Source organism: Mustela nivalis, assembly GCF_964662115.1.
Source record: "Mustela nivalis genome assembly, chromosome: 16".
NCBI lineage: Eukaryota > Metazoa > Chordata > Mammalia > Carnivora > Mustelidae > Mustela > Mustela nivalis.
The window spans coordinates 10,054,114-10,078,911 of NC_139035.1; the positions used below are offsets into that span (position 1 = coordinate 10,054,114).

The 24,798-nt window shown below is 48.5% G+C and overlaps 1 protein-coding gene across 5 annotated transcripts in view; it reads right to left on the reverse strand.

Moving 5' to 3' along the window:
- SMYD3 (SET and MYND domain containing 3) overlaps window positions 1-24,798 on the reverse strand; it is a 781,274-nt gene that overhangs the window by 66,051 nt on the left and 690,425 nt on the right. For 3 of the 5 annotated variants that reach the window (XM_082702360.1, XM_082702358.1, XM_082702361.1), the window contains 2 exons: window positions 18,784-18,892; window positions 2,263-2,740 (listed from right to left, as the gene is read on the reverse strand). In XM_082702360.1, coding sequence (XP_082558486.1) covers window positions 2,639-2,740; window positions 18,784-18,892 — 211 coding nt within the window. In that variant the 3' untranslated portion in view covers window positions 2,263-2,638. Of the gene's footprint in view, window positions 1-2,262; window positions 2,741-18,783; window positions 18,893-24,798 lie in introns of those variants that run through there. The other 2 variants (XM_082702359.1, XM_082702357.1) reach the window with 1 other exon arrangement.

A 24,798-nucleotide genomic window follows, 5' to 3' on the forward strand; every position in this document is an offset into this window, starting at 1 on the left:
CTCCTGAGAGGATTTTATGATGCTCCAAAGATAACGCCCAGAACCTTCTCCCTGGGGCATCGCCATGGGCTCCTTGGACTGAGTGTACCGTCATTTCCTGACGGGGCCAGAGGAGAATTCTCAAGACCCGACTCCGGAGTGGGCCCCCACGAAGGCCTTTCCCTGTCATCCCTGCGGTGAAGCTGCAAAGCCAGGGGGGCCCTCTGTGGTCCGTGGCCCTGTGGCGTCGTGTCGCGCTGGCCGCCCTCTGCTGCCCAGCATCCTGGCCTGGCTGGACGGAGCCGGCCTTCCTCCGTGCACACTTGGCATCCACACCGCCGGCCTATAAATCATGCCCGGTGTGCTCATTTTCAGTTTAAATGTGTTCTCATCCCAGAGGAGCAACTAATGGCGTCAAGTTACTGATGTGCAAAAAGCCCGCTGCTCCGGGGACGATGGATTAATGAAATCACGGTTATGGCGGCCGGGGCGGCCATAAATCCTCTACCACGGTGACAGAGACTTAACACTTCGCTCCCCGTCCCCTTCCCCCAAATTATTTTGTGGTGCAGATGCGGGGTACACGGTTACCACTGCTTGAATGTCTGCTTCTATTAGAAGCCGACACAAGCCGAGCTCCTCCCTCCTGAGGGAACCTTCCCTCAGATGGCGGGAAGGGGGCCCAGAGGGGTTTAAAAGCCTCTCCCACTTTCTCTAGGAGGCGGACGGCAAATCGCTTTATTGAGGACCATCGACTGATAAATTTCACTCTGAAAGCCGGCGAACACAGGGTTCCAGCGGCGAACCCCGCTCCTCTGGCCGGTGAGGGACCACCCACGCCTTCTGTTATGGCTTTTCTTTTCCTCTGATGAATTTAAAATGACGAACCAGTGTAATTCCTGTAAGTGATTCTGAAAGGTGACAAGTCTACTTCTTGGTAGGTGAAGGACTCCGGGGAGCCCACTGATGGGCCACCGGGAGTTCAAGGGTCCCTGATCCCAAGAGCAAATTGTTTGGGTGGATATGGTTTTCCAGAAAGAAGGTCTATGAATGTCATCTGATTCATGGAATGTTCTGGAACACCAACACAGGACTGCTCTGTGGATTGCCTTGATGGTCACACTATCTTCCTCTCCACAGTCTCATGCCCTTGCAATAGGATGGCTGCGAGGAGGCTCTATCCAACCCCGGTTCTGGGCTGGCCTTGGGCTTGGCTTTGGCCCGTGGGATATTGGCAAAGTCAAAGCCAGCAGACACAGGAAGTACTTGCCTGCTGAGGCTCGCCTGCTTCCTCTTCCTGGCACCCTGCTGCCACATGAATGAGGCTGGGCAACCCAGTGAGCTTCACGACCCCATCACCCTCTTCTCCCCGGCTGACCCACAGGCAACCGCAGGCCATGAGTCACGCCTAGGCCAGCAGAAGCGGCTGACGGAGAGCCTGCGGAATGCACCCGGGAGCCGGACACCGTGCCCGTCTCCACGATCGAAGCGATCGCCAGGCGTTCAGCATGTCGACTCTGGCTTCTGGCAGTCAGACTTAGCTGCCAAGTGAGGCTGGTCCCTTCCAGCTCGAACAGGCGTCTGTGTGTTACTCTGACAGTGGCCCGTGCCCAGCGTGGCCTCGGCGCTCCTTCTGTGAGGGCGGGGCGGATCCTGGGGACTGGGGAACAGGCCACACCTAGTAAGTACCTCCTTTCCTTGCTTGTAAAATAAGGCGGGGGTGGCTGGAGCCTCCCTCATTACCTAAGTATTGCCCGAACCCATCCACGTAGGAGGGACAAAACTGCTCACAGGGTCACGGAGCCATAGAAGAAATCACCCCCTTTACTCCCCCCAGAGGAAAAGTTTCCCCAAATTTGAAAAGCAAAGAAAGGTAGAAAAGCAGGTAAACAGGAAAAAGAAACAAAAACATCTGTTTTGAGCTGGGATCTAGGATAACGGAGCTTTGGGGTGCGCACATCACATGGCCAAGCCGCAGATATAAGGATAACGGAAAAGACTCCAAGAAAACAAAAAGTGTGACATGTACAAAATGGTACAAAACGCGCAGAAGAGTTACACAAAGAGCCGTGAGACACTTGAGACTTTTTTTTTCTTTTCCATTAAGACATCAGTGCTTTTCTAGTAACACCTAAAATGACTTCTTTCTAGGATGCGGAACACCACTTTTGTATTAGAGATGTATTTGGGAGTAAATAAGGAATATGCGTGTCACTTACTATATTAAGTAAAGAAAACATCCGAAACTCTGCTTTCTTGACAAAACAGACAATAAGCTTTTGCTTGAGAAAACACTGATTTTTAATCCAATTATCCCCACAGATATCCAAAGAGAAAGTTACAGCTTGTACTGTCATGCATTTAATAGAACTCTCTATCCTTCCCCTGGAGAATGTTGAGCTCTTCAACACTGAAGTCACCAGTGAGGAAGCAACGGTTACCAGATGGCATTTTCAACCACATTTTTTCTATTTATTGTAATTGTGCTTCTCTACAGCTAACGCTTCTTGTGATTTGCACAATGTATGTCTTCCTTTTGTTTTTCACATGAACAGAGAACTGCACTGCCAGGAGGGAGGCTCACACGGCGGCGTGGGGTGTGTGAGCTCTGGGAGGCATCCGGTACAGGCAGAAGCTGCCCTTCCCTCTGCCAGAGCCCTTAGGATGCTCTTATGTTGGCGTCACATTCTTCTAAAAGCAGGATCAAATCTTCAATCAGGCTGTGCTCTCTGCCGTGGGTCACTCTCATAATATCAAAAGCCTAAAGGGGAAAGAAAGAAGATAGATTATGTTAGAGGAGGCAGTGAGTTAGGTTTTAATAGGATGCCTGGAGGCCTGCCAAGGGGGCGTCAGGGGCGGCTATGGGGGAGGGGTGGTGGTTGAGACCCCTCTTGGCAACAGTCCAAAATGGAGCCACAAGAAGCTAGCTCAAACCAGACAGGCCCAAGACAAAGAAGGCTGGAAACCCTGACCAAGTAAGGGAGGAAAGTCAAGAAAGGCTGCTCCCAAGAAATCCTCTCCTGGAGGTAAGAAGTGTCGTAAGATAGAGACCCACACCCCAGTGCAAGCAGCTCTCCCTGGAGCTCACCTGCTCGAGTCTCAGGAGTCTACACTCGCTTTCGTAAACTTACCTACTTGCACCACTCAACCGCTGGGTCTGGTCTGTCCTTGAATTCTTTCTCGCAATGAGACCAAGAGCTTTTGGCCACACCCTGGGGATGGGCTGGGTGGAGGCCTCCGGTTCGGGGCGGTGGGGGGCTCCCCGGTCCACCCGGCAACATCTTGATGGGCCTCTTGCCTGCTCATCTGGATCCCGTGATCCTAGTGGGGTGAACCGTGCAGTCCACAGCGAGAGCAGCACTGTGCTTCCCCAAGCCACACAGTAAGGGACAGGGCGAATTTTTCACGGGGTGTCTGGAGAACGTGCTTAAGACCTGAGTCCCGTGGGGGTGTGGTTTCCAACAAGGATCTTCAGGGGTTGTCGGTGAAGAGGTTCGGTGGGGAGTTAGGTTCGAGAAGAGCTACTAAAAACGATTAATATCAAAGATGAAACACCACATTGCCACCACTTCAAGATCGTTTTTGTGCGAAGCATTTAGCGCTCCTCTTCCTGCGCTGGGACGGCGAGCTGCGTGTTTCTGTGTCTTCTTCTCATGTCCCACGACATGAAGCAAAAGCATTCGGACAACTGCTTCCTTCACTTGCCACATTCCGTTGTCTGTCACCAAGTCCTCTCAGTCCTGCCTCCTTAACATTCCTGAAATCTGGGTGGGCCTGCGACCACTTCAATAACCAGAGGACAGTGTAAGGAGCGTGACTGACTTCCAAGACGAGGCTAGGAAGGTCTTGCTTACGATCATGTTTGCTCCCGGAGCTGTGAGTTTCTGTGCTGAGAAGCGCCAGCCGCGGAGAGGCCAGTCGCAGGGCTCTGGCCGACGGCCCCCATGGGGTGCACCTTCCCCATCATCCTGGCCTCCACACCACACATATGCATAAAGACGCGTCCAGGGGCCCCTGGCCGGCTCAGTCAGAAGAGCACGCGATCCTTGGTCTCAGGGTCATGAGTGTGAGCCCCATGCTGGGTGCAGAGATGACTTAAAACACACACACACACACACACACACACACACACACACACACACACACACGGCGTCCGGAATGACTCCAGCCGCTAGCAGGAAGGTAGCCAAATTCCAGTCTTTCCAGCTGAAACCCAAGACATTGCAGGAAAGAGGCAAGAGATTCCTATGGTGATGTAGGAATTCCTAGCCCAAAGAATCTGCGGGTCTCATAAAGCAGCGGTTGTTCTACTCTGGTAAGTTTGGGGATGGCTTGTTACAGGGCGATGGTACTTTTGCAGTCAGTAAATTAGAGACAAACAGTATCACCCGCACTGCCCACTAGGGGGCGAGCAGGAAGGGAGCACCGAGCCCCCGTCTCAACGTGGACGTGCAAAGACAAGGCTCGGTGGTCGTTAAGGACCCACCCAGAGAAGTTGCTGGCACGCAGGCTCTTGGCCTTGGGTGTGCAGTACTATCAACCAGGGAGCCTCGAAAGAGACCCCAATGCCCAGACCTCACCCATGTGATTCACAAAATGTGCTCTTGGGGCTGAGAAGGACTGACACCGTAGCTCTCAACAAACAAGAGCCACTTTCTATTATTCAATGTTAATTTACAGCCAGCATAATTACCACTTTAATGGTCATGTACAATTAATCCCATCATGTTTACAGACCCTCATTCATTCACTAAGCTACTCTCAGAAATGTAGATCACTTCCGATTTTTAACAACAACAACAAAAAATGACATACTGTAGCTCTTCCAATTTATAATATATTTTGCCTTTGCAGAATATTTGCTTAAGCTCAATTCCTATGGACTCCTGGGTAGGAAGAGCTTTGCAGCCAGAGAAGGCGGAGCTGGAAAGCCACATGGTCACATCTCAGAGCCCTGCATTCTGCAGGGAGGAAACGCAGGGCAGCTACGTGGTCAGACCCAGCACTGCTTTCCTTGCCTTGCTCCTGCCTCTTTAAAAAAGTCCCCTGTAGGCTGGACGGAAGGCAAACAGGCAGGCAGAGGGTCTGGCTGCAGCTGCTGAGAGAGAGAGAGAGGAGCGAAAGGGAGAGGAAGCTAGGCCAGCTCCGGCTCTGCTCTCCGCCGGGCAGAGAGCAGCCGCGTGCATGGAGTCCAGATGTGACCTGCAGACAGGCAGGCCCAAACCCCGGGGACATCCCAGCTGGCAAACCCTGAAGGTTCGGATGAACTTGAGTGGGTCGGTCCCGTGGGTGTACGGTGTCGGCAAGGACATCCGAGGCAGGGTTGGGGGGGGGGCGTGGTTCGCCACCCTGCAGGCAGCCCGCTCCGTGAGGTCCCTCGGGACAGGAGATCAAAAACAAACGTTGGATCCAGTCTGGGAACAAATGGGTCCTGTTTCATGCCCTCCCGCCTCCCACCTGGGGCGCGACTCTGGGTGCTCAGAGGGTCTAGACACCTGATGGTCTGAGGCGCAGAGCTGTTTGAAAGCAGATGGCCGGAGATCAGAGAGCTGCTTTGAGTCCTTCGCGGGAAATCCTCCTACTTGAAAGCTCGCTTGGATGTTCTCTTCCCTTCTACTCAGCAGAGGGCCCAATGTCTCTGGGATCCGGCGGAGGAAGATGAATGGGCTGGAAGTGCAGCCTGCAAACGTCTTTGCATAAAGGAAAATAACCCTCCACCGAACCCCACACACAGCAAGTCTGGAAACAGGTCAGGCCTGACCTGGGAGAGCTCGCCTCCATCCTGTCCGTCTTGGGGACCCCCTTGCTGGATCGTGGGCTGGTCCTGTTGCCCAGGACCGCCGCCCCCCACACCAGCTTCCTGGGCGCTCCTGGCCATATTTCTCCAGGTTCCTTCCCTCACGGATGTTCTGTACATTTGACTCAGGCGTCAAATGACAAATGTCTTTGTCCTAGCGCTCTGTTGAGGGGAGGTTGCTTTGCACGTGTTTAAACATAGTACAGTCTCCAATCTTCCTTCCTTCCGGCCTTTTTTTCCAGTTAGAAGTTTCACTTTCTTCTACTTTAGAAATCGGGTCTCCTCCTCAAGAGCTGAAGTAAATTGTGGCAGATCCAGAATTTTCCTGCTTGTCTTACAGCAAGACAGAGCCTGAGCCTCTGCAGGAGGCTTCTGGAATTACGGAGCCACAGGCAGGAAGGGGAAGTGCGCAGCGGTCTCCAGCCTCACTCCCACGCCTCCACACCTGCTCCCTTACAGAGGGGCCACAAGGGCTATGGTGTCCAAAGCCCTCACAGTGTGGTCTGAGAGGTTGGTGCGGGGTGAACGTGGTCTCTTCAGGACTCAACCCAGGGCTCCCCTAAACCTAGACGTGGCTTCTGAGACACCCAGAGGGATCGCAGGGTCCTCCTAGTCAAGATGCTTTGATGGTGCTCTGTGTTCTCTTTATTTGGTGGTGAATGCAACCTTGGAAGCAACGGTGGGGGCAGGGGGTGACCCCTGAGCGTCAATGTACAAGATCCGAGACACTAAGATTAGTAGATTTTATCCACGGGGGTGGCGAGAAGCAGAGAGGGCCCAGAGGGTAGAGCTGGGCGAGAGGACCGACTTGAAGAAACTGAAAAAACACTGACCTCATTCATCTAGAAGGTGAAACTAAATATAGATACAATTAACAAGCAGACTTGATCATTTTATAAGTGATGGATGGAGCGGAAGAGAACGGGAGAGAAACCAAAGAAAGAAGTAGGATTCGGTACTGTGCAAAGCCTGGCAGCGACCGTCTTCCGCATGTGTGTGAGTGACGTGTCACTCCAGGGGGTGGGGAGACAGGAGGGGGTGGAAACTCAGCCCTGCTGAGGGAGCACATGTGGTCCTCGTCTTGGGCGTCAAGCGGGCGGACAGGTGAGCTGGGGTACCGGTTCTCAGTGATGCAGGGTGAGAGCGCCCCGTGGCTGTAGGCATGGCCCTCCATGGGGGGCCGCAACCCTTCAGCCCAAAGGGAAGAAGAAGAGGGCTTTTCCCTCCAAAATAAAGTTACAGTAAACCCCTGACCAAGCAGAGCAATGGTTTCCTGTAGCTCTGTGGCTCCCCTCGTTCAGACCCTCCTACCCGCCCTCCCCACATGTACACACCAGAAAGGACAATCTGGGTTTCATCTCCTGCAGCAGTATGTAAAACAGATTAGAGAAACAGAAACTTGAAGCCGGCTCACACTGGGAAAAGCTTATCTCTTCCCATTATACTTTATTTTTTTTAATAGTAGCATTTAAAAAGAGCCTCCACATCATCTTCCATGGAGGACACATCTGAAGCCTCCGAGGGGACCGCTACACGGGCACTGCCTCGAAATGTCAACCAGGAGACAGCAGCACTCCCTGTCTGCTGCGTGATCGGCGTGGTTCATTCCGGGATAAAGACAGGGTCCCAGGACTGATGGCAGTCTTATCACATCTTTTTGAGTAATTTTAAAATTGTGGTCTTATATTAAATACATTAAATCAAATTATGAGTTAATGCTGCAAACAATAGCTTGCTTATTAATTTTTAATACAAATATATTAAGCTTATCAAGGATCTCATATACTCTCTACCCTGAGCCTGAGGGAATCCAATAAATGACTTCCCCAAGCATGATTTAAATATGGATATAAAATCAGAGGGAGAAGAAATGGATGCCTGATAAGAACCTCTGGAATCACACTGCAAGAGGGAAAAAAGGCAAGTTTTCTTACTCTGCACGTCTCAGGTTGAAAGCTGAGCTGGGGAAGGGGAGGGGAATTGGTCTAAGGCATCCGAAGTAGGAAATGTAAGAAGCCGGACCTGCAACAAATCCAGTAGTTCCAGAACAAGAGCTCTTTCCAATGGGCAGCAGAAGAGTCAGCACCTTTGATGACACGCCTCAGCTCAGCAGCGCCCCTGCTGGCTTTTCTCTGATCTACACCTTCAATAACTAGGATCCTCGGGAAGGACCCGTCTGCCCACCTCATCCCCACTCCACCAGGAGGCGAGACTTACTGAAAACGTGGCTCCATTCATTCACTAAATATTGTCTAAGCAGCTCTAATGAGTAAGACTTGGCCTTCCCCGGGGAAGAGCTCTGGCACAAGAAGGAGAAAGAACTGGAGCAGGACAGTCTGTGATCAAGGGAGCTGTGAGGCACTGGGTGTCCAGGGGAGAAAAGCACCAGCACAGCCCAAGGGGACCTCCGGAGGGTTACAGAGGTGGTGAGCTCAGGACTGAGCCTCCCACTGGTAATAAAAGGACTGCTCTGTGTTGCCAGATTTAACTAATCAATCCAATGAGTATGTATCAAGCACCTGAGAGACCCTGAAGAAGTCATGTCACCTCCCTGTGCCTCAGTTTCCTTAATTAAATAAGGAAGAGACTGCACTAGATTAATTCTAGGGGCAAACCAAGTCCCGGAAAGAAGACAGTGGAGTGGATTTGGCTTTGTTCCAATTACCGTGTTACTGACTTCTAATTTAATTGTATGTGGTCAGAGAATTTACTCTGGGCCACTGGAATCCTTTTATCCTCCCTGAGACTTATTTATGGCCCAGCATGTGGTCGTATATGATCTGCAGGCACTTGAATGTATTCTGCTATTATTGGGTGGAGGGTTTTATAATTTTTTTTTTTTTTTTTGAGAGCTACCATAAATTTTTTCTTTTTTGGAGAAGCATCTTTTCATCTGTTTTTTTTGGCCATCTATCTTCTTTGAAGAAATGTCTCATTGGGTCCTTGCCCACTTTTTAAAGATTTACTTATTTATCTATTTATTTAGAGTGATCATGGGGAGGGGCAGAGGGAGAGGGAGAGAGAATCCCAAGCAGATCCCACACCGAGTACGGAGCCCGACATTGGGCTCAATCTCATGACCCTGAGATCACAACCTGAGCCGAAGTCAAGAGTCACTCAGGTGACGGAGCCACCCAGGCGCCCCCTTTGCCCACTTTTTAATTGGGCTGTTTTCTTGGATATCAATCCCTTATTAGATACATGATTTGGACAAATGTCTTATTCTGTGGGTTGCCTTTTTGCTGTTGATTGTGCCCTTTCATACATAAAAGTTTTAAATTCCAAAGCCCTCCAGTTTGTTTATTTTGTCTTTGGTTGCCTGTGCCTTGGGTGTCATATACAAGAAATTGCTAAATCCAATGTCATGAAATTTTTCCTCTATGTGTTCCTCTAAGAATCTTATAGTTTCCGTTTTTATATTTAGGTATTTGCTCCATTTTGAATTACCTTTTAAAAAAAAAAGATTTTATTTATTTATCAGAGAGGGGAGGGGGGAGAGCGAGCACAGGCAGACAGAATGGCAGGCAGAGGCAGAGGGAGAAGCAGGCTCCCTGCCGAGCAAGTAGCCCGATGTGGGACTCGATCCCAGGACGCTGGGATCATGACCTGAGCCGAAGGCAGCTGCTTAACCAACTGAGCCATCCAGGCGTCCCTTGAATTACTTTTTAATAACAGTATTAGCAGGGACCCAACTTCATTCTTCTGCACACGGATATCCAGTTTTCCCAACATCATTTGATGAAGAGACGGTCCTTTTCCCATTAAGTGTTCTTGGTACTCTGGTCAAAAATCACTTGAACATACATGTGACAATTTACTTCTGGGCTAACTATCCTTTTCCATTGGTCTATATGGCCATCATTTTGCTGGTATCACATTCTTCTGATTACTGTAAGCTTTGTAGTAAATTTTGAAATCAGGAGGTGTGAACCTTCTACTTTTTTCTTCTTTTTCAAGACTGTTTTGTCTCTTGGCGGTCTCTGAAGTTTCACATGAATTTTAGGATAGAGTTTTCTATTCCTAGGGAAAAAAATCATTGGGATTTTGATAGAGGATGCACTCATTCTACGAATGGCCTTGAGTAATATTGGCATCTAACAATGTTCAGTCCTCCAATCAAAAACAAAGAATGTCATTCTACTTACTTATGTCTTCAATTTTTTCAGCGATATTTTATAGTTTTCAGTATATAATCCTTTCACCTCCATTGTTAATTCTCAAGTATTTTATTCTATTAAATGCTATTATAAATGGAAATGTTTCCTTAATTTCCTTTCTGGATTGTCATATAAGAACACAGCCGACTTTTGCATGTTGATTTTATATCCTGCTACTTTGTTGAATTTGTTAGTTTTAATGGGTTATTTTTGTGGAATGTTTAGAGGTTTCTCCATATAGTATCATGTTCTCTGTGAACAGAGATAATTTTGTTTCTTTCTTTCCAATTCGAATGCTTCCACCATTATCTCTTCGTGTACTCTTTCCTCTTGCCTTCTTTTTTTCTTCCTTCTGGGGCTCCCAATGTTGCATCTTTGTTACTGGTCCCATGGGTCCCTGGAATTCTGTTCCATTTTACCTTTTATTCAGTCGTTTCCTCTGTTTTTCAAGATTGAGGACCTACTTCTATTGTTCTATCTTCAAGTTCACTAACTCATTCCTCGGACCTCTCCATTCTGTTGTAAAGCACCAGTCTGTTTACTTTGGTAACTATATTTACCAATTCTTAAATTTCTATTTGTATCTTCTTTATATTTTCTTTTCTTCAAAGATTTTTTAAAAAATTATTTGAGAGAGAGCGCGAGAGAGCTGAGAGAGAGAGAAGAGGGAGAAGCAGACTTGCCGCTGAGCAGAGAGCCTGACTCAGGACTCGATCCCAGGACCCCGGGATCATGATCCAAGCTCCTACATCTTCTTTATATTTTCTATCTTATTACTGAGACTTACTTATTTTTTTTTTTCATTTGTTTGGAGGGTGTTCATAATTGCTCACTGAAGCATTTTTGTAATGGCTGCTTTAAAACCTCTGTCAGGATCTGTGGATTCTCTCCGCCCCCAACACCCACCCCCTGCACCGCCACCACCCATTAAGATTGAGATCTTCCTGGTTCTTGGTAAGACAAGTGATTTGCAGTTGAAATCTGGACATTCTGTATATTTGGTTGAGATTCTGAATTTTACTTAAACCTCCTGTTTTAGCTGGCTTTCTCTGACAGTACCCCAGTAGGAGAAGGAAGAGGCAATAATCGGGAGAAAATACCTTTTATGCCAGGTGGAGATAAAAGTCCAGATCCCCCACTTGGCTTCTTACTCGTACTGGGCTTCCACTTTCCGGCAGGTAAATTTCTGTTTGTTTCCTTTAATAGGACATAATCACTATGCTTTCATTTTACTGACCGTTCTGTTACTTAACTTCTTTTTCGGTTCAGAAACATACTTGATACTAATATTCTCTATTTGGAGATTGGTAGGGGGCATTCATATGTATCAGAGTCTGGGGCATTCAAATAACTCTTACGAGACATGCCTGATGATTAGGGTGCAACACGCCCTGCTGTATTCTGTCCTCCCTCTCTCCACCCCACCTGCTCCCAGGCTACGGTGTGATATTACACATTTAGAAGAAAGCTGTTTAATCCAGAGGCCAGGGGGACTTCCAGAGTCCAAGGAGGGGCTTTAGGGAGTCCCTGAATCCCCCGTCCCTACCCAGTGTTGGGTGTATGTACATTTTTCTCCAGTGAGTCAATGGCTCTTATCCGATTCAAAAATAAGCATGTGATCAAAGAGGTTAAGAATCATTGTAGCAGACAAAGGAATGGGAATCACAGAACCGTATGTTTTAAATCAGCCATTTGGGGGGCCTTAAATTTAGGGGGTAAGCTGGAGTAGAAAGAGACCCATATGGTTGTGCTTTGAGCTTTCCCTGGCTGTGTCTGAGTAGCTAACAGCTCTGTGAGAATGAGAGAAACGTCCAGGGCTTGTGGCCTGCGCCCCCTGCTCAGGCCCAACAAAAGCTAAAAAAGATCCTCAAAATGTAAAATGCGTCATCAAAATGAAATGAAAAGGGAAAGGAACATGACAGTGTAATGTAAACAATTTCCATCTAAATAAAAAATGATTACCGAAGGGGAAGAAGTCTGGTGTTTTCCAAGCTGCTTCAGCTTGGCCAGCTTAGCCCAGGGTGAGGGAGTCAGCAGCCAGAGCTCCCAGGAAACAAACAGGTTCACTGATGAGACAGCCCAGACCAAGAGGGTTGCCCACGAGCTCCAAGAAGTCAAGTTAGTGGCTAACAAAATTCTTCCAAGAAATGAATGGAAAGGAGTGAAAACAGATTAGAGAAAGGAGGAGAGAAACACTGCACAGGGACCCCAGGACTGGCCTGTGGCAGCAGTCAGAAGCATTTCAGCAGAGCCCAGTGGAGATGAAAGCCTAAACCAAGCCAGCGGTGGGCTAAGTGGATCCCTTCCCCGGAGGAGGCTGGCCTAATGAGATCTGCAACCAATTTCTGCTTCTGAAGCCTTTCTCACTCCTGCTCCAAAATCAGCCTTTGAAACCCTTTTCAAGTTCTTTCATCCTATTATTTTCAGAGTCTCTAGTAAAGAATATCTAAGAAAACATCAGTATCAAAAGGCAGAGAACAGATCTTCCCTTTTCCCTCTTGGAATACCTGAGCCCTAAGAAAACTCAGGAAGAGAGGCTTTCTGCAGAATGAAACCCAGGTCGTGTGGGCTTGCGCAAAGCAGTGGTCATGCCCTGCCTGGCCGTGTATGTGATGATGGCCATGTCCCGCCTGGCCCTCTGTTTGACATCATAATTTGTAACAAGACAGATGTATCTTTGGTCTTCATCCTAGTTTCTGACACAGACCTTCTAGAACCCTTGGAAGTTCCTAAGTGCAGCAAGCAATAAAAGTGTCTCTTGTTATGTTAATAACTCGGAAAGCACCTGGCGGAATGGGTTTGGTTACCAGGAAAACCAAGCACGTGATTGACCTCTGAGGAACAAAGAGGAGTTAGAGGCCAAATCAATCCCCAACAGCCAATGACTTAATCAATCATACCTGGGTACTAATGGAGCCTCTATGAAAACCTTAAAGGTTTGGGGTTTAAAGAGCTTCCAGGTTGGTGAATACGTGGAGATCTGGTTAGACTGGTAAGCTCTGAGAGAGGGTAGAAGCTGCGTCCCCAGACAGTGCCATTATTCCTATTATTATTATTATTATTAGCCCTTAACTTGCGGCATCTGATGCTATCTCTGAGTGGAAGGTATCAAAACTGAACGGAATTACAGCACACCTAGCTGGTGTCCCAGGACTGCTTGTTGGATGAGAAAACCCTCGCCACACACTGGAACGGGCGCAATCGAAGCCTCGCTCTGCTAGTCATGCTCAGCTAAGGTCTAGCCAGGATCTGTCCACCAGCCATAGACATATTACATTTACGTATTCGCTGAAAGGACAGGACCAGGGAAGAGCTTTTTAAAGATCTCCATTCATTAAAAACTCCATTCATTCAAGCACGTGCTTAGTAGATTTTGCTGTGTTTGGGGCACGTGTATCGGTTAGGTGGCGCCAGGAGAGAGAGAACATGCCATGTGAAACGCTGGGAAGCCGTTACAGAACATAACTGTTCAACAGGGGACACGCCGTATCACCCCAAACTACAAACCCAAGTGTGGAAGGGACCAGAGGGTGGAGGAACCATCAGAACAGTGATTCCTAGAACAAGAGAAATCCTTTAGAGTCTCAGAATCCTTGGGCCTTGGCAAAGCCCCCTCCCACGCTACCTCATTTGCTTCTCCAAACCACTCTACTGGGTAGGGATTATCTTCATTGTAAAAGAAAGAAAATTCTATTCAGAGGGATTCAGAGTCATGGGACTCCCGCGTGACCCTTGTCACTCTAAACCTGAGGGCTCTCCCCACCGGGCAACATGGACGGGCATTTTGGTTGATAATCAAAACGTGGCAAGAGCCTCAGCGACTTCCAGAGCCAAACAGGACGCGTGGGGTCAGGCCACGCTTTAACCCCAGGCCTGGGGGCAACCTGGCAGATGCTGCTCGGAGAATCTTCCATTGGCAGTGGTCAGGGTCCATGCTGGGCCCTCCCTTTGGGACCAGGAGGAGGAGGTGCTAAAAGAGTTAACAAAGGAAGCTTCTGGAGGCGAGGTAACATCGCTAGAAGAACGTGAAGAAGGCAGCATGGAATGGGCCCGGGGGAGGCAGAGGGACAGAAAGAGGGCCGTGAGGCAGGCGGGGATGGCTTCAGCATCCACCCAGCCCACGCGATCCTGTAAATCCTCTTCTAGGTATCTGTCTGCCTTCCTGCCTTTGCAGCTGATGCTTCTTCCAAGAGTTGTGTGCACACAGAGGCGATAATGCCTCACGCAAGGAATGAGGCGACCTAACTCTCCACTCAGCTGACATCAGGGACTCAGCAGACCTGCAGGGATCTCTGCACGCTCAGTCTCACCAGCGAGTCCATCTGCCTAACCGGGCCAGTGTGAAGGGAGAGCACAGAGCCTGGGATTCTGGCTGCGCTTTAATGTCCTGTTTGCATGTCTGCCTCCCCCACTGCACTGGAAGGAGAAAGAAAGAATTGAATCCACACATTACATTGAATTAATTTGAATTAAATGGAATAAACTAGTCCTGGCTCTGCCTCACCCAAAGGATGACTTTGGACAGACTCTAGAATGTCTCCACGCTCCAGCTCCTTCATCTTTCAAAAGGGAACAAAACCATCTGCCCCAGTGACCTCATCTGTCGTGGGAACCAGAGAAGTAAGGAGCAGTAATTTTTAAAAAGGTTTATTTATTTATTTTAGAGAAAGAGGGGAGAAGGGCAGAGGAGAGGGAGAGAGAATCTGGAGCAGACTCTACCCCGACCTGACACAGGCCGCGATCTCAGGACCCTGAGATCACGACCTGAGCCGACGAAACCGAGAGTCGGGACCCTTAATGGACTGAGCCCCCGGGCACCCCTACATATGAGCAGTATTAGTGTTTTCTAGTCCTACAGAAATAGAAAGGATTAATTTGAGCTCTAATGAAACAACTTGCAGGTGACCCTGGGTTGGATACATGATGTACTTGAGACATTTCCCCCATATTACTTTTGTCAAAACGTTCTCACGGCTGACCCTCCCAGGAAGTATCTTCTGCCTCATGGATTCAACTAGAGGCCAGCTACTAGCCAGGCCAGTAAAGGGACGTTTTCCCGGAGACTGCGAGAGATGGCGACGCGTTCCTCCCCGTCTGGGAAGAGCCGTCGGGCAAGGTAAGAACAGGACGAGCCGTTGCCTTCAGGAATCTGTGTTCTTCCTGGTGACCACAGGCTTATGTCAACAAAAGATCAGGAAAGGGAACATGGCTATCATTTAAAAAAAAAAAAAAAAAAAGGCAAAAAACCAGCACTAGGGAATTTCATTTTTAAGGGTCTTTGAGGCATTTGTGATTTTTCTCCTCCACACGTGGGTAGCTGCCCCTATCATGGGACCAGCCAGCCCCGGGCCTTCCCCGAGCAACCTGAGGGCCGGCTTGGCGCTCTCCACTGCAGCGCTTCTGCAGACGAGGGCCCCATGGCCCAGGGGGTCCTGTTCAAGTATCAGGGGCTCCGTGTGAAGCCACACACATTGGGTCTCCCTGGGACCCGCCAACACCTGGACCCCGTGAGGACACCAGCTCTCCATCTGGAAGCCACGGTTTGAGTGGGAGGGAGCTCGGCAGGGGTAGGAAGGCGGGGGCAGCAGATAGCCCAGGGGCGTGGAGGCTCACGAAGAGGGTGAAAATAAACATCTTTCTTGTATTCCAACACAGACCCAGTTCTCCCAGTTTCTCGGCGCTTAGCGCTCCCATCGCATGTACCGCTCTGACTCCTCCCCGCCTTCCTCCCACAGGGAACACCTCCTCCTGTCAGGTCTTTGTACAGCACTGAACCGGTCACCAAGATAACTGCAAAGACCCGGTCTCCCGGGCGTCAGGTGTCCCTACTATGGGATACCGCGTCTTACTGTGTTACTGTGCTTCCCAGATACCGAGCTTTAAAAAAAAAAAAAAAAAAAATGAAGGCTCATGGCAACCCCGTGTCAAGCAGGTCTACAGGCACCATTTTTCTAACAGCATTGGTGCACGTTGTGTCTCTGTGTCACATTTTGGTGATTCTCGTGATGGTTCAACTATTTGGTCATTATTATATTTGTTATGGTGATCTGTGTTGTTTTTTTTTAAAGATTTTATTTATTTATTTATTTGACAGAGAGAGAGAGAGAGAGATAGTGAGAGAGGGAACACAAGCGGGGGACTGGGAGTGGGAGAAGCAGGCTTCCCGCTGAGCAAGGAGCCTGATGCGGGCTCGATCCCAGGACCCTGGGGTCCTGACCTGAGCCGAAGGCAGATGCTTAACCGACTGAGCCACCCAGGTGCCCCTATCTGTGATCTTTGATGTTACCACAGTAGTTGTTTTGGGGCACTATGGCCCAAGCCCATATAAGACACATATAATAAATATGTACATAATAGACATGGTGTGTGTTCTGACTGCTCCACCACTGGCCACTCACCACCACCCCTCCTCGGGCCTCCCTGTTCCCTGAGACATGATACTGAAATCAGGCCAATTAATACCCTTCTAACAGCCGCTGTGTGTCCAGGTGAAAGGAAGATTAAATCGAAAGCCAGAAATTATTAAGGCGAGTGAGGAAGCTGTGTCTACACTGAGGCAGAGGGGATGGCGGCGGAGGCACCGAACAGTGAGGCAAGCTGTGAACGCAAAGGGAAAGTTCTTGAAGGTTACAAGTGTTATTCCTGTGAACACACAAGTGTTATTCCTGTGAACACTCAAGTGTTACTCCTGTGAACACACAAGTGTTATTCCTGTGAACACACAAGTGTTATTCCTGTGAACACACAAATGGTAAGAAAGTGAAACAGCCTGCTATGGAGGACGTTTCAGCGGTCTGGATGGAAGATCAAACAGCCACGACATTCCCTCAAGCCAAAGCCTAACCTAACTTACGGAGCTAGTTATCCATAAGATCCAGCCAAGATAATAAATGAAGATGGCTGCACTGAGCATTAGGCTTTCAATAGAGACAAAATGGCCTTATACTGGAAGAAGAGGTCATCTAGAACTTTCACAGCTACAGAATAGACGTCAATGCCTGGCTTGAAACCTTCAAGGGACAGGCTGACTCTCAGGCAGCTGGTGACTTTAAGCTCTGACCTACTACTTAAGGGAAAAAATGATTCCTTTCAAAAGATTCCGGCCTCTTGATAATGGACCTGGGCACCCAAGAGCTCTGATGGACCTGGGCAATGAGATTAGTGTTGTTTTCATGACCACTAACAGAACATCCATTCTAAGCCCATGGATCATGAAGTAATTTGCACTTTCAAGTCTTAATACTGAAGAACTACATTTCATTTGGCTACAGCTGCCATAGAGCATGATTCCTCTGACGGATCTGGGTAACATAAATCAAAAACCTTCTGGAAAGGATTCACCTTTCTGTTTCATCTACTCTAGATGCCATTATGAACATCCGTGATTCATGGGAAGTCGTCAAAATATCAACATTCACAGGGGTTTGGAGGCAGTTGACTGCAACCCTCAGGGAGGACTCTGAGGGGTTCAAGACTTCAGGGAAGGAAGTCACGGCAGAAGGGGAGGAAAGAGCAGGAGAACGAGAATCAGGAGCGGAGCCCGAGGACGGGACGGACGGGCTGCAACCTCACGATGGAACCGAACGGATGAAGTTGCTTCTCATGGAGGTGCAAGGAAAGTGGTTTCTTAGATGGAATGCACTTCTGCTGGAGATGCTGTGAAGACCGTTGAAACGACAACCCAGGTTCGGAATATCCCATAAACTAAGTTGATAAGACAGCAGCAGGGTTTGAGAGGACTGACTCCAGCTCTGGGAGAATTTCTCCCACGGGTCCCATGCTATCCCATAGCATCGCATGCCCCAGAGAAATCCCTCACATAAGGAAGCGTCCATCAATGAGCCAAACTTCGTTGTGGTCTGATTTTAAGAAATTGCCACGGCCACCCCAACCTTCAGCGCCCACCACCCTGACCAGTCAGCAGCCACCAGCAACAAAAATATTATGACTCCCCGAAAGCTCAGACAACAGTTAGCATTCTTAAGCAATAAAGTATTTTTAAATTACGTATATATTTTTCTTTCAACATAATTCTGTGACACACTTCATAGACGAGACATATCATATAAACATAATTTCCATAGACGCTGGGAAGCCGAAAACTTCACTAGCCTCTCTTAACTGTGACACTAGCTTCATGGCAGCGGTTTGGAACCAAGCCTGCAGCCCCTGTGAGCCAGGCCTGTTGTGTGTGACCAGTGCTCTGCGGGCAGTGTCGGCACACTGGCAGGAGTACAGGGTGAAAACCTGCCAGGCCCCGGGGGTGGGTGGAAGAGCGGTTACGGTAGAGAAAATGTCTTGGTAGAGACCCAAGTGTGATCAAGTTCAAGGTGTCCTGGGCAGCAGGGCACGGCTCAGTGTATGCTGGCCATGGGGAGAGGGAGGGGAGGCTAGAAGGGGGTATGGGCTGCAAAGGTGGGCTCTGGGCAGGTGGTCAGGAGGCTGGCCTGAGACTCAGGCAGAGATTAGGGACTATGGTCTGTGGGGGTGGGTGCGGGCGGCATGGGGAAGGGTGACCTGCTCCCCTGGAGTAGGGCACAGGTGTAGTGATGTCCCGAAGGTCAGTTCGTGCCCGTTATTAAGACCTGACTGTTGCATTGTCATGAATTTTAGGAGCTGGTCGATTTTCCATGGGTAGTTTGAGATCAGCCACGGTGCACGCATTTAGACCACAGAAATCCACAAACATTCCAAATCAGATTTTCTCAGAGCTGGTCGTTATGTTGAACAATGATGGGCATGTGTGTGTGTACATGTACATAGGGTCACTACAAGTCACAGGGACGCAGCCTAGTGACCAGCGGACCCAGTACGCCCCGCAAAAAGGACACACGGTCCTGACACACTCACCAGTCTGAGGTTCTTCATCGCCTGGGGGAACATGCCTTGGTGCAACTGTAGTTTGCCGACTTTCATTACCTGCACCCCTCGGACGGGATGGCTTCCGGGGAAGAAAATCCTGGAAGAAACCGAAGGGTAAACCATGTCAGCAGCTCTCATCTTTGTGGCCAGTGTCCAGTCAGGAGACCATGAAAGGGTCGGGGGCAGACCCCGGCTGGGGGTGTTGGGGAGCTACTGAGAGGGTCAGCTGGGTAGTCAGGACGGGACGGTGTCCTTTGTGTCAGGAAGGAAATCACGGGCCTGGAAAGTCTCCCTAATCAACACGAGAGAAGGGAGACAAGGGTGGATCTCTGCGTTTCTCTCGGGGAGCGGGTGGGGACACGTGGAGAGATCAGGTGCTGAGCTTATCCTCCAGCCTTGCCTATGAGGTTCCAGCACCTAGAACAGCTCTGGAACAGAAGATGGCCACTCAGTACATATTCAGTCGACAAATTAAGTGTTCACGACGCCCCATAGAGATCCCACTGAGATGCCACCATGCCCTCCTTCTAACCACCAAGCCCTTGGAGTTCATCGTGGCCCATCTTTCGTACAGGTCCTGTGTATTTATTTATCATCTCACTACATTACGGAGCTTTTATTCCGGCCCCCTATCTGTGTTCTCCATGCTGTCCTGCATGCAGGTGGCGCTCAATAAAAGCTTGACCTCTTCCCCACATAACAGAATAGAAGAGAGTGTTATAAGTAGAGCAAGGAATGAAAACCTCAGGGCTATGCTCTAGACCTGATATAACCTCCGTGTGATTCAACAAGAATATATCCTATCCGATTCAATCAAATGTTCACTCTGCCCCCACAACATCTAGCTTAGTCTACCGAACTCCTCTGTATGTTCGGGATTGTTCCTGGGGCCAGGGGATGTCTAGCTATGAACTTTCCCCTCAAGGCCCAACCAGCCCACCAGACACAAGACAAACATCCATTCCACAGTTAGAAAATGGGACAGGAGAGGGCATCGTTTTGTGCCCAAACGAGGCCTGAGTGCATGGCCACGCTCAGCTCACCAAGTGAATTACACGGAGAGAATCATGCAGGAGCTTTGATGAGAGAGAGGCGACTGGCAGTTGGCTGGACCAGGATGGTTTCCTGGAGGAAGGAAACAGGATATAAACTGGCCTCCAAGGGTTGGGACCAGCCTGGCTGGGCGGGAACAGGGAAGCCCATTCACACTGCTTGCATGAGCAAGGGCACATGCTCCAATGCTGTGTGTCCAGAGACGACAGGTTCTGCCCTAAGAGTCGTGACTCACATGGGGCTCGCCGTGTGCCGAGCTCTGCTCTGAGGGCTTCTCACTTGTGAACTCGTGGACACACAGTGAAGCTCCACTGTGTGACGGACAGGAGGGCGAGTCACCAGGAGACACATCTCCTCTGGTAAGTGGACACAGTCTCCTCGCCGCTGCCTCACCCCAAACCTCAACTCTTCCCCACACGAAAGGTGACACAGAAACTCCTTTCGTTCATGCTCTTCAGAAAGTGGGAAGCAGTCCTTGAGAGGAGGTATTTCAGTCGACGGGAGGTCGGCCATGCTGCTTTGAAAGAGCTGTGAAGCGAGGGGGAGGAAAGAGACAAAGGCGACACCTGGGTCCTGGATTTTTCTTCATCTCTCAAGTGGGCCAGGGGATCAGTCACTTCACCCCTCACCCCGGACAAGATGAACATCATTATCTACTTGTGTGGAAGAGATTCTAAGAGCCGCAGACAAAAGGCTTCAGCACAGAACACCATTATCAGGAGGTAATTGCCCCGGACGCTTTCCTCAAAAAGCACACCTGGATTTGGGATTTGATTTTATTGCTGTGAATATGGAATAATTAAATTTAAAGGCCAAGAAGTAATTTTATACTAAAAATCATGCCACTACATGGATGTCTGTCATGTCGGTTAGCAGAAGGAGAGAAAAACCCTTGGTTCTGTGCCGGGAGAGAAAGTGGCGCGTAATTACGCCCTCACAGGTACCTGCTCTGGCTGCCTAAAGATATTAAAGAAAAAAACAAAGTGAAGTTCAGTCGGGAGCGGATGAGGGGACGCCTCTGCCAGGGGGGGCTTCCACATAAATATTTATGGAGCAGGGTCGCGGCTCCGGCGAGCGCTGACCGGGTGCCCGAATTGTTTCTGGAAGCCTCCCAGCTGCCATCTGCAATAACAATCACGATTAGTTGCTGGAGTTGCCCCCAGAGCAACCCCGGGGAAGCTCCCTCCTGCTGGGAGAAGGTCCCCAGCGAGGGCACATGGGTGACCGTGATGAGGACAGAGGAGGGCCTGCCAGCTGTCTTCAATCATGGCTCCGCCAAAAAGGAAGGCCAGCGAAGAGTCTGACCCAGAAATGGCTCGGACCATTGGGTCTTAGTCAATGGGTCTTAGTCAAAGACTAAGGGGGTGCCTAGGAGTGCGGGGACCAAGGCCGGAATCTGAGTAGGATGGAGCAGGGGGGCCCACGAGAGGCCGTGTTCTGAGCCCAGGGTGGTAAGGAATGAGAAGTCCCAGGAGAATCCCTGCCCTGGATGGGACCCAGTCTAGCTGCAGAAGTGAGGCAGATAAAATCATGACACGGAGAGGAGTGCGAGGGCTGCTGTGGCACAGACATGGGGCTCCAGAAGCAGAAGAGCCCTTGGTGACCAGGGGAGCCTTTCTGGAGCCACACAGCCTGAGGTGGTCCTGACCGGAAGGGGCCATGGGATCCCAGGACAGGCACGTGGGGCATGGGAGGACACGGGCAACTCAAGTGACGGTCAGGAGACAGAACACAAGGTGGGACAGGACACCACCCTCAGGCCAGGCCACACAGAGACAGAAATGCAAAGCCGAAGTTTGGACTTCTGCTCGTCTGCAGCTGGGCATCCCCTGAATGGGGCTGTGATTATTTTCATCAGAATGGGAGACAAAGAAAATCTGAGAAGAGGCACTACAGGCAGGACAGTGTGAACAGGACAGAAGAGAAATATCTGATAGAGCTGATGAGGCAGGGTCTAGAGGCTTGTCGGGCTCCGGCAGAGCTGGAGCTGACTGCAGGACCCAGGAACAGTGCCAGCTACAGAAATGCAAGCATAGAACACAGGAACAAAATCATTCCACGGGCCTACTTGTTGGGTGTTATATATTCCCTTTCCGTGGGTACGATGCTAGCGATCACGCACTCCAGAATGCTGAGCCCAGGACAGAAACACTGCCTTTATTTTCTGTGGCGAGTAAGTGCCTAGGAAGGAATGTGCTTAAATAAGCAGAGCAAAATAGCACACACGCTAGCTTTGACTAAGACCCATAAACACCTGCATTTTGCTGCCCTACTCTGCGAGGAGGCTACGAGTCTCGAAAGAGGAATGCGTCAAGCTCAAGGCTCTCGGGTAGTGGCAGGACCTGCCCTGCCGGCCCCGCTGAGGTTTCCCTACATGATGTAATTACCAATCACACTGCTTCACTACAGGGAGCAGCTTTGGCATTGAAAGCGGGAAAAAAAACATTGATTGTTCGGGATGATTTTTTTAGAACTGATGTCAAAGACTTGATTGAAATTAAAAGAAGAGCTCAACTTGTCTCTATAAACTGTACTTAAGAGTAACCAAACAGATCAAAGAATGATGGAGAGTTTTATAATGGATGGATTATGTTGTTACCATCAGAACCCACCAACCACTGTTAGCATCCTTACAGTGTAAGATTCAGACCTCGGGTGCTCTCTGATATCATGCAACAGGAATCACTCTGTACTATCTAAACAAACAAAACTGAATTTAATCAAGCCCACGCAGTTAAATTTCATTTCATGGGAAAAACAAGTGATAGAGGATCAAATAGAAGCAACCAGCTGAATCTGAGATATGGGAAATTCTACAGGACTTTGATGCGCAAGTTCAACAGGTCAGTGGCATGAAAAGAGAAAGATGGCAGCAGAGGAGACCACTCTAGATTAAGAGAGACTCAAAAGATACAACAACCAGATGTCACATACAGCCCTTGTGCATCTGACCTCAAACAAAACAATCATTAAAAGACATCTCTGGGAATTCTAGGAAATCTGAACCTGAAAAGGCAGTGTCGGCATGTAAGGAAATGTCCGCATTTTTCCGAGATGCCAGCTAATGTATGGATGGATAAAATGATGTCATGTCTGAGATCTGATTTAAATTTCTTCAGCAGAATTTCTCCCTCCAGCAATGTTGGATTAGTTTATTTCACATCAAACCCCTTGGTAAAAACAAGAAAAGTCAGACAAAATTTACAAAATAATTGAAGATATTACAGGCCACTGAGGCAAAGGGATCTGGAAGAGTCAAAACTGCAGAAAGAACAGAAGCTCAAGAAGGTGATTCGTACATTTGCTGCCACCTTCCCCTTTGCAGACTCGAAAGGCAGATGGGCTCAAGAGCTGAGCAGAGGTTTTGACCATCTCAGAAACGGACATACAGAAATGAGCTCAGGGTGCAACAAGGATGAAAAGGAGCCCTGGTAAACATCCTTGGCTTTCATCTGTGGCCCCCAAAGGCTACAGTAGTAGTGGTAAACCAGAAAGAGACCAGCCCTCACAGACCCAATCCTTCACACCTTGAAGGGATTAAGGTGACGTGTTCCTACAAACTACCCAAAGCAAAAGTAAATTCTCTTTGAAGCAGAATGTCATCCTGAACCTAAAATTACCTTTCTAACGTCCTCCAACTGCAGGGCACTCGGTAAAATTATTTAACCGGGCATACAGAAAGCAAAGCACTGTCTGAAAACCAAGGGGAAAAAAAAAACCATGGACAATGAGACAGACCTATGGGTACTCAAAGTCAGGTCTTTAAATGTAAAAAGTATGTTTGAGAACTTAAATAATAGAAAAGAACTTTAGCAGAAAATCAGAAATAAAATAAAAAATAACCAGTGAAACGTCTGGAACTGAAAAATAGAAAACCAGAGTCAAGAACTCAATAGCTTGACATCAGATGCAACACAGCCAAAGAAAGAATTAGTAAACTGGAAGGCAGGTCAAAAGAATGTATCAGTTGCAAAACACAGAGAGGCAATGAAAAGGACCCGGGGATCTCATATATGTTAACCCAAATTTCAAATTAGATTTAGAAAGGGAATGGGGTCAAAGAAATATATGAAGCTATAATGGCTGAGAATTTCCAAAAGTAATAAAAGATAGCAATTAACAGATTCAGAAATGCTAAGAAGTACAAAATAGAATAAAATAATTCAACACAAAGTGGGGAGGGGGATAAAATAAGTGTTGCAAAATTTTAAATTACTGAATCTGGATGATGGATATAAGAAGGTTCATCATATTTTATTTTTGTGTATGCTTGAAATTTTTCATAGCAAGAAAAACAGGACACTGAGTTTTACTTTTTCACTTTGGGGAATTATGGACTCTGGCAGATAACTGCCTCATGTTTCAAAAAATTTTGGATTTTTAATGATTTCTAAGCCTCATATAGAAATGACATGGAAACTCAAGAGGGACTGGGCCAAGGAAGCCTGAAAGGCAGATGGAGTCATGTGATGTTCCTCGCAGCTTAAGTTAAACCAGCTGCTGTATGAAAGTTACTCATGCCTTTGTGGTAGGGTAGCTTCATTAGTAATATGATATACTTTTGTTGTTAGTTTTAAAAAAAAAAAAAAGAAAAAAGAGAGGCACCTGGGTGGCTCAGTTGTTAAGCATCTGCCTTTGGCTCGGGTCATGATCACAGGGTCCTGGGATCCAGCCCTGCATTGGGCTCTCTGCTCAGTGGAGAGCCTGCTTCTCCCTCTCCCACTCTGCCTGCTTGTGCACCCTCTCTTGCTGTGTGTCTCTCTGTCTTAAATAAATAAAACCTTAAAAAAAAAAAAAACCACAAAGATCTTAACTTTGGGAAATGAAACCAAAGAAAGAAAAGACATACCAGTATATACTGTACTAGAAATCGCTTTAAAACAAGAACTATTTCTTACCATGACCTTAATTAATCCCACAGTTAGTCTGGAGATGTGCTCTTCCGCAACA